The following is a 14,905-nucleotide window of genomic DNA, read 5'->3' as shown; positions in this document are numbered from 1 at the left end:
CTACACTGATGGACGTAAATAGTTGTTGTTTCCATAGTGATAGCCATGATTGATGACCCTTTAAATGAATGTCATTTTACTGTTTGTATTATGCATGATGAAACAGCCTTTTGAGAGCTAAAAAACACGTTGCATACATTTTTATTGTTCTTGCAATTTTTATTAAAGTTTTAATGTAGTTAACCTTAACTTTGATAACTCCTTTATTATTTTCTCCTTCAATTTTAATATTTGCACATTCGCGGCTGCTAGCAGGGGTGTCAATCATCCTGATCGTATCCAATCGGGATGATTGCTGTCCACCGCCTCAGAGCTGGCTGACGAGTTAAGGAGCAGCGGTCTTATGACTGTTGCTTCTTAACTCCTGAATAAGCAGCTTAACTGCTTCATAAATCGGCCCCACATTATTTCCAGTAATCCCATTATAATCCATTTAGTACAAAACAATCTAAATACATTTGTAACACAACACAACAACCCTATACCTTACATGGGTACCATGAGAGAAAGAGAGAAAAAAGATTGGTTTAAATATCTTCTTGTGCAAGTGAAACACACTACGGTCTAGAATTTCACAGATCTTAGCGTGTTTCACTTGCACAAGAAGATATTTGGCTCCAAAAACAGGTGAATACCGTAAGCAGCCTCTTAATTCCTTCTACATTAGGCAGTGAACGGAACTCTAGTAATCACAGGATCCTAGGAAAAGCCATGCACGGCACTTCACATGGGAATTCTGATGCATTAGAATGAAAACAGAATTTATGTTTACCTGATAAATTACTTTCTCCAACGGTGTGTCCGGTCCACGGCGTCATCCTTACTTGTGGGATATTCTCTTCCCCAACAGGAAATGGCAAAGAGCCCAGCAAAGCTGGTCACATGATCCCTCCTAGGCTCCGCCTACCCCAGTCATTCGACCGACGTTAAGGAGGAATATTTGCATAGGAGAAACCATATGGTACCGTGGTGACTGTAGTTAAAGAAAATAAATTATCAGACCTGATTAAAAAAACCAGGGCGGGCCGTGGACCGGACACACCGTTGGAGAAAGTAATTTATCAGGTAAACATAAATTCTGTTTTCTCCAACATAGGTGTGTCCGGTCCACGGCGTCATCCTTACTTGTGGGAACCAATACCAAAGCTTTAGGACACGGATGAAGGGAGGGAGCAAATCAGGTCACCTAAATGGAAGGCACCACGGCTTGCAAAACCTTTCTCCCAAAAATAGCCTCAGAAGAAGCAAAAGTATCAAACTTGTAAAATTTGGTAAAAGTGTGCAGTGAAGACCAAGTCGCTGCCCTACATATCTGATCAACAGAAGCCTCGTTCTTGAAGGCCCATGTGGAAGCCACAGCCCTAGTGGAATGAGCTGTGATTCTTTCGGGAGGCTGCCGTCCGGCAGTTTCGTAAGCCAATCTGATGATGCTTTTAATCCAAAAAGAGAGAGAGGTAGAAGTTGCTTTTTGACCTCTCCTTTTACCAGAATAAACAACAAACAAGGAAGATGTTTGTCTAAAATCCTTTGTAGCATCTAAATAGAATTTTAGAGCGCGAACAACATCCAAATTGTGCAACAAACGTTCCTTCTTTGAAACTGGTTTCGGACACAGAGAAGGTACGATAATCTCCTGGTTAATGTTTTTGTTAGAAACAACTTTTGGAAGAAAACCAGGTTTAGTACGTAAAACCACCTTATCTGCATGGAACACCAGATAAGGAGGAGAACACTGCAGAGCAGATAATTCTGAAACTCTTCTAGCAGAAGAAATTGCAACTAAAAACAAAACTTTCCAAGATAATAACTTAATATCAACGGAATGCAAGGGTTCAAACGGAACCCCCTGAAGAACTGAAAGAACTAAATTGAGACTCCAAGGAGGAGTCAAAGGTTTGTAAACAGGCTTAATTCTAACCAGAGCCTGAACAAAGGCTTGAACATCTGGCACAGCGGCCAGCTTTTTGTGAAGTAACACAGACAAGGCAGAAATCTGTCCCTTCAGGGAACTTGCAGATAATCCTTTTTCCAATCCTTCTTGAAGGAAGGATAGAATCCTAGGAATCTTAACCTTGTCCCAAGGGAATCCTTTAGATTCACACCAACAGATATATTTTTTCCAAATTTTGTGGTAAATCTTTCTAGTTACAGGTTTTCTGGCCTGAACAAGAGTATCGATAACAGAATCTGAGAATCCTCGCTTCGATAAGATCAAGCGTTCAATCTCCAAGCAGTCAGCTGGAGTGAAACCAGATTCGGATGTTCGAACGGACCCTGAACAAGAAGGTCTCGTCTCAAAGGTAGCTTCCAAGGAGGAGCCGATGACATATTCACCAGATCTGCGTACCAAGTCCTGCGTGGCCACGTAGGAGCTATCAAGATCACCGACGCCCTCTCCTGATTGATCCTGGCTACCAGCCTGGGGATGAGAGGAAACGGCGGGAACACATAAGCTAGTTTGAAGGTCCAAGGTGCTACTAGTGCATCCACTAGAGCCGCCTTGGGATCCCTGGATCTGGACCCGTAGCAAGGAACTTTGAAGTTCTGACGAGAGGCCATCAGATCCATGTCTGGAATGCCCCACCGCTGAGTGACTTGGGCAAAGATTTCCGGATGGAGTTCCCCCTCCCCCGGATGCAATGTCTGACGACTCAGAAAATCCGCTTCCCAATTTTCCACTCCTGGGATGTGGATAGCAGACAGGTGGCAGGAGTGAGACTCCGCCCATAGAATGATTTTGGTCACTTCTTCCATCGCCAGGGAACTCCTTGTTCCCCCCTGATGGTTGATGTACGCAACAGTTGTCATGTTGTCTGATTGAAACCGTATGAACTTGGCCCTCGCTAGCTGAGGCCAAGCCTTGAGAGCATTGAATATCGCTCTCAGTTCCAGAATATTTATCGGTAGAAGAGATTCTTCCCGAGACCAAAGACCCTGAGCTTTCAGGGATCCCCAGACCGCGCCCCAGCCCATCAGACTGGCGTCGGTCGTGACAATGACCCACTCTGGTCTGCGGAATGTCATCCCTCGTGACAGGTTGTCCAGGGACAGCCACCAACGGAGTGAGTCTCTGGTCCTCTGATTTACTTGTATCTTCGGAGACAAGTCTGTATAGTCCCCATTCCACTGACTGAGCATGCACAGTTGTAATGGTCTTAGATGAATGCGTGCAAAAGGAACTATGTCCATTGCCGCTACCATCAACCCGATCACTTCCATGCACTGAGCTATGGAAGGAAGAGGAACGGAATGGAGTATCCGACAAGAGTCTAGAAGTTTTGTTTTTCTGGCCTCTGTCAGAAAAATCCTCATTTCTAAGGAGTCTATTATTGTTCCCAAGAAGGGAACCCTTGTTGACGGAGATAGAGAACTCTTTTCCACGTTCACTTTCCATCCGTGAGATCTGAGAAAGGCCAGGACAATGTCCGTGTGAGCCTTTGCTTGAGGAAGGGACGACGCTTGAATCAGAATGTCGTCCAAGTAAGGTACTACAGCAATGCCCCTTGGTCTTAGCACAGCTAGAAGGGACCCTAGTACCTTTGTGAAAATCCTTGGAGCAGTGGCTAATCCGAAAGGAAGCGCCACGAACTGGTAATGTTTGTCCAGGAATGCGAACCTCAGGAACCGATGATGTTCCTTGTGGATAGGAATATGTAGATACGCATCCTTTAAATCCACCGTGGTCATGAATTGACCTTCCTGGATGGAAGGAAGAATAGTTCGAATGGTTTCCATCTTGAACGATGGAACCTTGAGAAACTTGTTTAAGATCTTGAGATCTAAGATTGGTCTGAACGTTCCCACTTTTTTGGGAACTATAAACAGATTGGAGTAGAACCCCATCCCTTGTTCTCTTAATGGAACGGGATGAATCACTCCCATTTTTAACAGGTCTTCTACACAATGTAAGAATGCCTGTCTTTTTATGTGGTCTGAAGACAACTGAGACCTGTGGAACCTCCCCCTTGGGGGAAGTCCCTTGAATTCCAGAAGATAACCTTGGGAGACTATTTCTAGCGCCCAAGGATCCAGAACATCTCTTGCCCAAGCCTGAGCGAAGAGAGAGAGTCTGCCCCCCACCAGATCCGGTCCCGGATCGGGGGCCAACATTTCATGCTGTCTTGGTAGCAGTGGCAGGTTTCTTGGCCTGCTTTCCCTTGTTCCAGCCTTGCATTGGTCTCCAAGCTGGCTTGGCTTGAGAAGTATTACCCTCTTGCTTAGAGGCCGTAGCACTTTGGGCTGGTCCGTTTCTACGAAAGGGACGAAAATTAGGTTTATTTTTTGCCTTGAAAGGCCGATCCTGAGGAAGGGCGTGGCCCTTACCCCCAGTGATATCCGAGATAATCTCTTTCAAGTCAGGGCCAAACAGCGTTTTCCCCTTGAAAGGAATGTTAAGTAGCTTGTTCTTGGAAGACGCATCAGCCGACCAAGATTTCAACCAAAGCGCTCTGCGCGCCACAATAGCAAACCCAGAATTCTTAGCCGCTAACCTAGCCAATTGCAAAGTGGCGTCTAGGGTGAAAGAATTAGCCAATTTGAGAGCATTGATTCTGTCCTTAATCTCCTCATAAGGAGGAGAATCACTGTCGACCGCCTTTATCAGCTCATCGAACCAGAAACATGCGGCTGTAGCGACAGGGACAATGCATGAAATTGGTTGTAGAAGGTAACCCTGCTGAACAAACATCTTTTTAAGCAAACCTTCTAATTTTTTATCCATAGGATCTTTGAAAGCACAACTATCCTCTATGGGTATAGTGGTGCGTTTGTTTAAAGTGGAAACCGCTCCCTCGACCTTGGGGACTGTCTGCCATAAGTCCTTTCTGGGGTCGACCATAGGAAACAATTTTTTAAATATGGGGGGAGGGACGAAAGGAATACCGGGCCTTTCCCATTCTTTATTAACAATGTCCGCCACCCGCTTGGGTATAGGAAAAGCTTCTGGGAGCCCCGGCACCTCTAGGAACTTGTCCATTTTACATAGTTTCTCTGGGATGACCAACTTGTCACAATCATCCAGAGTGGATAATACCTCCTTAAGCAGAATGCGGAGATGTTCCAACTTAAATTTAAATGCAATCACATCAGGTTCAGCTTGTTGAGAAATGTTCCCTGAATCAGTAATTTCTCCCTCAGACAAAACCTCCCTGGCCCCATCAGACTGAGTTAGGGGCCCTTCAGAAATATTAATATCAGCGTCGTCATGCTCTTCAGTATCTAAAACAGAGCAGTCGCGCTTACGCTGATAAGTGTTCATTTTGGCTAAAATGTTTTTGACAGAATTATCCATTACAGCCGTTAATTGTTGCATAGTAAGGAGTATTGGCGCGCTAGATGTACTAGGGGCCTCCTGAGTGGGCAAGACTCGTGTAGACGAAGGAGGGAATGATGCAGTACCATGCTTACTCCCCTCACTTGAGGAATCATCTTGGGCATCATTGTCATTGTCACATAAATCACATTTATTTAAATGAATAGGAATTCTGGCTTCCCCACATTCAGAACACAGTCTATCTGGTAGTTCAGACATGTTAAACAGGCATAAACTTGATAACAAGTACAAAAAACGTTTTAAAATAAAACCGTTACTGTCACTTTAAATTTTAAACTGAACACACTTTATTACTGCAAATGCGAAAAAACATGAAGGAATTGTCCAAAATTTACCAAATTTTCACCACAGTGTCTTAAAGCCTTAAAAGTATTGCACACCAAATTTGGAAGCTTTAACCCTTAAAATAACGGAACCGGAGCCGTTTTGAACTTTAACCCCTTTACAGTCCCTGGTATCTGCTTTGCTGAGACCCAACCAAGCCCCAAGGGGAATACGATACCAAATGACGCCTTCAGAAAGTCTTTTCTAAGTATCAGAGCTCCTCTCACATGCGACTGCATGCCATGCCTCTCAAAAACAAGTGCGCAACACCGGCGCGAAAATGAGGCTCTGCCTATGCTTTGGGAAAGCCCCTAAAGAATAAGGTGTCTAAAACAGTGCCTGCCGATATTATTATATCAAAATACCCAGATAAAATGATTCCTCAAGGCTAAATATGTGTTAATAATCAATCGATTTAGCCCAAAAAAAGTCTACAGTCTTAATAAGCCCTTTTTGAAGCCCTTATTTACAATCGTAATAAACATGGCTTACCGGATCCCAGAGGGAAAATGACAGCTTCCAGCATTACATCGTCTTGTTAGAATGTGTCATACCTCAAGCAGCAAGAGACTGCTCACTGTTCCCCCAACTGAAGTTAATTGCTCTCAACAGTCCTGTGTGGAACAGCCATGGATTTTAGTGACAGTTGCTAAAATCATTTTCCTCATACAAACAGAAATCTTCATCTCTTTTCTGTTTCTGAGTAAATAGTACATACCAGCACTATTTCAAAATAACAAACTCTTGATTGAATAATAAAAACTACAGTTAAACACTAAAAAACTCTAAGCCATCTCCGTGGAGATGTTGCCTGTACAACGGCAAAGAGAATGACTGGGGTAGGCGGAGCCTAGGAGGGATCATGTGACCAGCTTTGCTGGGCTCTTTGCCATTTCCTGTTGGGGAAGAGAATATCCCACAAGTAAGGATGACGCCGTGGACCGGACACACCTATGTTGGAGAAATACTGCTATTTTTTGTTTACTGTGGAGCCTGCTTCTGTGTCTGCTTAGGCTCTTAGTCTGGACTTCTTATCATTGATCTACAGTAGCTACTCTCTTGAAAGCCCAGTCTTAAAATGTCTCCAGTACTGCAATAAGCCCAACCCCCCAAGTTTAGTCTACAAAAATTTGTTCCTCCTGCCATAACTACCACTTGAGCTTGACTTACTTATTGGGGCCTTCAGGCTCACCGGAAACAGCAGTTATGAAGCAGCAGTCTAAAGACTGCTGCTCCATAACTGGTTCGATGCGTCTGAGGCTGCGGTCTTCAATCCGCCCGATCCTATACGATCTGGCTGATTAACACCCACTGCTAGCGGCCGCGAATCTGCAGGGGGCAGCATTGCACAAGCAGTTCTGGTGAACTGCTTGTGCAATGATAAATGCTTACAGTGTATGCTGTCGGTATTCAGCAATGTCTGTCGGACATGATCCGCTACAGCGTATCATGTCGGTCAGACATTGATAAATCGGCCCCATTGTATTTACTGCAGCATTGCTGAAACTACCTAAAGCCCTCTTGAACATGCCATTGGTTCCCGCTCTGAGCAAAAATCAATGCTACTGAAAGGTTATTTGAAACAATAATGTGTTATTGGAAAATATTATACTAGGAGTTTATATATATATCAGAATGATGTTCAATGACACATTGAGAAGATTTTGATGGGCAGATTATATGGAGCAAGAGGTGGGGAAACAGAGAAACATTAAGTTCAGTCAGAGGAAGAAGACGTAAGAATGTACAAAAAATGTAAATAAAAGTGATGTAGCTATTTTATATAGCAAGATTACATATAAGCCTAGACTACGAGTGGAGCGCAAAATTGCGTTTTCGCAAGTGCAATATTTGCACTCCACACAGTAATACCAGCGCACTCAAATGTTTGCTGGTATTACAAGTTAGACGAAATGCGAACACGACCTCACGTTCGCATTGCCTTGAAGCCTTATGCTCACGAAAGCGGGCTTCCATAGGCTCCAATGGGAGCCTCGTTCTGATGCCGTGAGACACAGCATAGAACCTTGCGCAGCAAATTAAAAATATATATGTATATGAATATATACATATATTTGTATGTGTTTATATGTGTATATAGACATATTTACACATAAATATATATGTATATAAGTATATATATATATATATATATATATATATTTACAGTGATAACACAATCCCCACAGACCACAATGTAAAGGCACTTTACACTTTAACCCCTTATAACAGCTTTGTGCAGGGTTTTTTTTTTAAATAAATAAAGATGCTCACTGTCCATTTTATTTGGTGAGCAATTGAGGGACATTTTTTAAATAAAACAGAGGTCTGCACTTGTAATGGCTGGTTTTTTAACGTGCGCCCGTAAACAGGCAAATTTGCTCCTTTACGGGCACACTTCAAAAAAGCGCTCCACTTTTAATCTAGCCCATAATCAGCACATTATGGCCTAGATTTGGAGTTCGGCGGTAAAAGGGCTGCTAACGCTCCGCGGGCTTTTTTCTGGCCGCACCATAAATTGGTATCGAGAGTTTAATCAAATGCTGCGTTAGGCTCCAAAAAAGGAGCGTAGAGCATTTTTACCGCAAATGCAACTCTCGATACCAGAGTTGCTTACGGACGCGGCCGGCCTCAAAAACGTGCTCGTGCACGATTCTCCCATAGGAAACAATGGGGCTGTTTGAGCTGAAAAAAAACCTAACACCTGCAAAAAAGCAGCGTTCAGCTCCTAACGCAGCCCCATTGTTTCCTATGGGGAAACACTTCCTACGTCTGCACCTAACACTCTAACATGTACCCCGAGTCTAAACACCCCTAACCTTACACTTATTAACCCCTAATCTGCCGCCCCCTCTATCGCTGACCCCTGCATATTTTTTTAAACCCCTAATCTGCCGCTCCGTAAACCGCCGCAACCTACGTTATCAATATGTACCCCTAATCTGCTGCCCTAACATCGCCGACCCCTATATTATATTTATTAACCCCTAATCTGCCCCCCTCAACGTCGCCGACACCTGCCTACACTTATTAACCCCTAATCTGTCGAGCGGACCTGAGCGCTACTATAATAAAGTTATTAACCCCTAATCCGCCTCACTAACCCTATAATAAATAGTATTAACCCCTAGTCTGCCCTCTCTAACATCGCCGACACCTAACTTCAATTATTAACCCCTAATCTGCCGACCGGAGCTCACCGCTATTCTAATAAATGTATTAACCCCTAAAGCTAAGTCTAACCCTAACACTAACACCCCCCTAAGTTAAATATAATTTTTATCTAACGAAATAAATTAACTCTTATTAAATAAATGATTCCTATTTAAAGCTAAATACTTACCTGTAAAATACATCCTAATATAGCTACAATATAAATTATAATTATATTATAGCTATTTTAGGATTAATATTTATTTTACAGGTAACTTTGTAATTATTTTAACCAGGTACAATAGCTATTAAATAGTTAAGAACTATTTAATAGTTACCTAGTTAAAATAATAACAAAATTACCTGTAAAATAAGTCCTAACCTAAGATATAATTAAACCTAACACTACCCTATCAATAAATTAATTAAATAAACTACCTACAATTACCTACAATTAACCTAACACTACACTATCAATAAATTAATTAAACACAATTCCTACAAATAAATACAATTAAATAAACTAGCTAAAGTACAAAAAATAAAAAAGATCTAAGTTACAGAAAATAAAAAAATATTTACAAACATAATAAAAATATTACAACAATTTTAAACTAATTACACCTACTCTAAGCCCCCTAATAAAATAACAAAGCCCCCCAAAATAAAAAATTCCCTACCCTATTCTAAATTAAAAAAGTTACAAGCTCTTTTACCTTACCAGCCCTGAACAGGGCCCTTTGCGGGGCATGCCCCAAGAATTTCAGCTCTTTTGCCTGTAAAAGAATAAATACAATACCCCCCCCCCCCAACATTACAACCCACCACCCACATACCCCTAATCTAACCCAAACCCCCCTTAAATAAACCTAACACTAAGCCCCTGAAGATCTTCCTACCTTGTCTTCACCATACCAGGTTCACCGATCCGTCCTGAAGAGCTCCTCCGATGTCCTGATCCAAGCCCAAGCGGGGGCTGAAGAGGTCCATGATCCGGTCAAAGTCTTCATCCAAGCGGGGCAGAAGAGGATCTTCCATCCGATTGAAGTCATCATCCAGGCGGCATCTTCGATCTTCTTCCATCCGAAGCGAAGCGGCAGGATCCTGAAGACATCCAGCGCGGAACATCCATCCGGACCGACGACTGAACGACGAATGACTGTTCCTTTAAGGGACGTCATCCAAGATGGCGTCCCTCGAATTCCGATTGGCTGATAGGATTCTATCAGCCAATCGGAATTAAGGTAGGAATTTTCTGATTGGCTGATGGAATCAGCCAATCAGAATCTAGTTCAATCCGATTGGCCGATCCAATCAGCCAATCAGATTGAGCTCGCATTCTATTGGCTGATCGGAACAGCCAATAGAATGCGAGCTCAATCTGATTGGCTGATTGGATCAGCCAATCGGATTGAACTTGATTCTGATTGGCTGATTCCATCAGCCAATCAGAAAATTCCTACCTTAATTCCGATTGGCTGATAGAATCCTATCAGCCAATCGGAATTCGAGGGACGCCATCTTGGATGACGTCCCTTAAAGGAACAGTCATTCGTCGTTCAGTCGTCGGTCCGGATGGATGTTCCGCGCTGGATGTCTTCAGGATCCTGCCGCTTCGCTCCGGATGGAAGAAGATCGAAGATGCCGCCTGGATGATGACTTCAATCGGATGGAAGATCCTCTTCTGCCCCGCTTGGATGAAGACTTTGACCGGATCATGGACCTCTTCAGCCCCCGCTTGGGCTTGGATCAGGACATCGGAGGAGCTCTTCAGGACGGATCGGTGAACCTGGTATGGTGAAGACAAGGTAGGAAGATCTTCAGGGGCTTAGTGTTAGGTTTATTTAAGGGGGGTTTGGGTTAGATTAGGGGTATGTGGGTGGTGGGTTGTAATGTTGGGGGGGGGGGGTATTGTATTTATTCTTTTACAGGCAAAAGAGCTGAAATTCTTGGGGCATGCCCCGCAAAGGGCCCTGTTCAGGGCTGGTAAGGTAAAAGAGCTTGTAACTTTTTTAATTTAGAATAGGGTAGGGAATTTTTTATTTTGGGGGCTTTGTTATTTTATTAGGGGGCTTAGAGTAGGTGTAATTAGTTTAAAATTGTTGTAATATTTTTATTATGTTTGTAAATATTTTTTTATTTTCAGTAACTTAGATCTTTTTTATTTTTTGTACTTTAGCTAGTTTATTTAATTGTATTTATTTGTAGGAATTGTGTTTAATTAATTTATTGATAGTGTAGTGTTAGGTTAATTGTAGGTAATTGTAGGTAGTTTATTTAATTAATTTATTGATAGGGTAGTGTTAGGTTTAATTATATCTTAGGTTAGGACTTATTTTACAGGTAATTTTGTTATTATTTTAACTAGGTAACTATTAAATAGTTCTTAACTATTTAATAGCTATTGTACCTGGTTAAAATAATTACAAAGTTACCTGTAAAATAAATATTAATCCTAAAATAGCTATAATATAATTATAATTTATATTGTAGCTATATTAGGATGTATTTTACAGGTAAGTATTTAGCTTTAAATAGGAATCATTTATTTAATAAGAGTTAATTTATTTCGTTAGATAAAAATTATATTTAACTTAGGGGGGTGTTAGTGTTAGGGTTAGACTTAGCTTTAGGGGTTAATACATTTATTAGAATAGCGGTGAGCTCCGGTCGGCAGATTAGGGGTTAATAATTGAAGTTAGGTGTCGGCGATGTTAGGGAGGGCAGACTAGGGGTTAATACTATTTATTATAGGGTTAGTGAGGCGGATTAGGGGTTAATAACTTTATTATAGTAGCGCTCAGGTCCGCTCGGCAGATTAGGGGTTAATAAGTGTAGGCAGGTGTCGGCGACGTTGAGGGGGGCAGATTAGGGGTTAATAAATATAATATAGGGGTCGGCGATGTTAGGGCAGCAGATTAGGGGTACATAGGGATAACGTAGGTTGCGGCGGTTTACGGAGCGGCAGATTAGGGGTTTAAAAAAATATGCAGGGGTCAGCGATAGCGGGGGCGGCAGATTAGGGGTTAATAAGTGTAAGGTTAGGGGTGTTTAGACTCGGGGTACATGTTAGAGTGTTAGGTGCAGACGTAGGAAGTGTTTCCCCATAGGAAACAATGGGGCTGCGTTAGGAGCTGAACGCTGCTTTTTTGCAGGTGTTAGGTTTTTTTTCAGCTCAAACAGCCCCATTGTTTCCTATGGGAGAATCGTGCACAAGCACGTTTTTGAGGCCGGCCGCGTCCGTAAGCAACTCTGGTATCGAGAGTTGCATTTGCGGTAAAAATGCTCTACGCTCCTTTTTTGGAGCCTAACGCAGCATTTGATTAAACTCTCGATACCAGAGTTAAATTTATGGTGCGGCCAGAAAAAAGCCCGCGGAGCGTTAGCAGCCCTTTTACCGCCGAACTCCAAATCTAGGCCATAGAAAATAAAATAGCCAGCCATAAGAAGAGACAAAATGCAATGAGATTAGTGAAAGTGATATTTACACTGATAGCTGCCTAAAGCATTGTGTGTTCAAAATGTTCAGTACAAAAAGCATTAAAATGGACAATTCAAAATTACCTCCTCGCACAAAGCCATTAGTAGCAATCGCTGATGTGGATAAACCAGTTATAAATGTCACTAACGTGGCCGTGAGGATAATCACAACTGTAAGTCCTACACAAAGAGAAGTTCTGTGAGTCATAGAAACAAGCTGCAATAAAAAGGATTTATATGAAGGTTTTATATAAAATAGCAGCATGAGTTATAGGGAGATGTTACTGTAAGAAGGGTGATAGGAAAAGGTTATTCAGACAAACACTGAGAGGTTATCAAGAGCAACGGGGAGAGTTACACTGAGAGCTGACATACAGAAATAGACAAATAAGATATAGAGGGATGGCATATGGTGCAATAACAAGATCTTTAGGGAAGGATTAATGAAGTAAGAAGAGTTATAGTGAGGGTTCATAACAGTAGGGATCATATTCAGTGCAAATGAAGATGTTATCTAAGCACAATGGAAAATATAAAAGGGACATTTAAAAGCAAAAATGACACACTCTAATATGCTGCAGCATACACTTTTGTTTTCCTTACCGGCCCTTTAACTATTTTATTAATCTCAGCAAATGGGTTAACACATAGGTGAAGTCCTGCTCAGTAGCCACAAGGGCAGCATATGGCAGGCATACAAACCAATATATTATCTCACCAATTCCTGCTTGTCCAACAATCCAGGATAGTCTCATGAAAAGCATAACTCCCCAAATGTTCAGCAAACATCTCACCTGTGCAACAGATCACACACAATATTGTAGATTAAGTGTAGATGAAAATAAAAAAAACTCTAAAATGATGCGTTAAGTGATATAGCAACTTTCCTATTTACTTCTATTATCAAAAGAACTTTCCTTCTCTTGGTATCCATTGCTGAAGCAGCAGCAATGAACTACCGGGAGCTAAATGAACACGTTGGATGAGCCAATGACCAGAGCATTATATGTGCAGCCACCAATCAGCAGCTATCTTCCAGTAGTGAATTGCTGCTCATGAGCCTACCTAGGTATGCTTTTCAACAACAGAAACTAAGAGAAAAAAGCAAATTAGATATCAAAAAGTACACTGGAAAGCTAGCATTGGGTGTCAATCAGCCCGATCGTATAGGTTCGTGCGGATTGATGTCCGCAGCCTCAGCCCGAATGCTCGCACGGAAATCATAAAATATCTGAATCATAAAATAAAAAATATGTACACAATATTAAAATAATTAACAAATATAAATCACAATATCAGTTGGCGCTCTACAAATAACTGATGATAATAATAATAATAATAATAATAAAACTAATAATCAGATAACTTATTTACAAGAAATAAAAGTAATATAATTATGTTTTTATTTTAATTCTAACATGTATTACACAGTGGAAATAAATCTTCTAAGTTGGCAACAATTTATGTGCATTAACAGGAAGATCCCATCATTATTCATACAGGAAAATTGACTCTAACTGACATTGTATACATCAAATAGGAATAATTCTCATTAATTTGAGGAACTCACTTGAATTAAGCATTACAGCCTCTGAGGCTGTTTTAGTTTAAAGGTACATTAAACACTAAGGGCTATATTACTAATGGAGCACAATATTGCGCTTATGCGAGCGATATTTGCGCTCCACTGAGTAATACCAGCGCACATAAATGTGCGCTGCTATTACAAGTGAGGCACAATGCGTGCATCTAAAGGCTCCAATGTGAGCCTTGTTTCCATGCCGACATGGCAAACCACCTAGAGCAGAGCAGGGGGTAAATTGTGCAGCGCTGAGCAGCAAAATAAATATATGTACATGAATATATACATATATATTTATGTGTTTATATGTGTATATACAAATATTAACACACAAATATATATATGTATATAAGCATATAGATATACAGTATATTTGGAGTAAAAACACAGTCCCCATTCACCTCTATGCAAAGGCACTTTAGTGCCGTTTTTTTTCTTTTTTCAAACACCCCACATCCCCTCATTTTAACCCCTTTCATCTGCTTCCTGCAGTTTTTATTTAAAAAAATAAAAATGTTCATCTTTATTTGAAATATGCACAGTAATCTTTATTTTGGGGGTATATTATCATTTTTAACCAGAGGTCTGGTGAAACCGCAAGCTCGCGGGAGCATTAACCAGCCACTTGTAATGAATGGCTGGTTATTTAACAAGCGCCTGTAAATGGGCAAATTTGCCCCTTTACTGGCTCACGTTAAGATAGCACTCCACTCGTAATCTAGCCCTAACTAAATGCTAGATAGAAAGATGTATTCAAAGAAAAGATTAGTCTGAGAATATCATGGAGATATATGTTTTTAAAGTTTCATTAGCTGTTTAAATTTTGACAAAATAAGTGTAGTTTGAGTGTCTATAAAACAATGTGAGCTGTCATGTTATAACTTAGGTTGCCTTCTCTGCTGTGGCCAATTAGGGACAGTTATAAATAGGTCACTCATGTATGCAGCCAATGGTTTTGTGGAAATGTTCTGCACTTCCATTTCTAACAGGAAGTGAAAAGCTCACAATTTCAAAATGGAATTACAGGAAGTTGG

The 14,905-nt window shown here is 41.2% G+C and overlaps 1 protein-coding gene across 1 annotated transcript in view; it reads right to left on the bottom strand.

Annotated features, from left to right (window-relative positions):
• The window catches only part of LOC128647309 (solute carrier family 12 member 2-like), a 415,312-nt gene that overhangs the window by 204,318 nt on the left and 196,089 nt on the right, over positions 1–14,905 (bottom strand). Inside the window, exons 3-4 of the mRNA XM_053700093.1 lie at positions 13,008–13,083; positions 12,374–12,469 (exon numbers count right to left, since the gene is read on the bottom strand). Coding sequence (XP_053556068.1) covers positions 12,374–12,469; positions 13,008–13,083 — 172 coding nt within the window. The remainder of the gene's footprint in view (positions 1–12,373; positions 12,470–13,007; positions 13,084–14,905) is intronic.

The sequence above is a fragment of the Bombina bombina genome, chromosome 2, assembly GCF_027579735.1.
Source record: "Bombina bombina isolate aBomBom1 chromosome 2, aBomBom1.pri, whole genome shotgun sequence".
Lineage (NCBI taxonomy): Eukaryota > Metazoa > Chordata > Amphibia > Anura > Bombinatoridae > Bombina > Bombina bombina.
The sequence above is the reverse complement of the archived record's forward strand: the minus strand, read 5'-3'. Positions and strand labels throughout refer to the sequence as shown.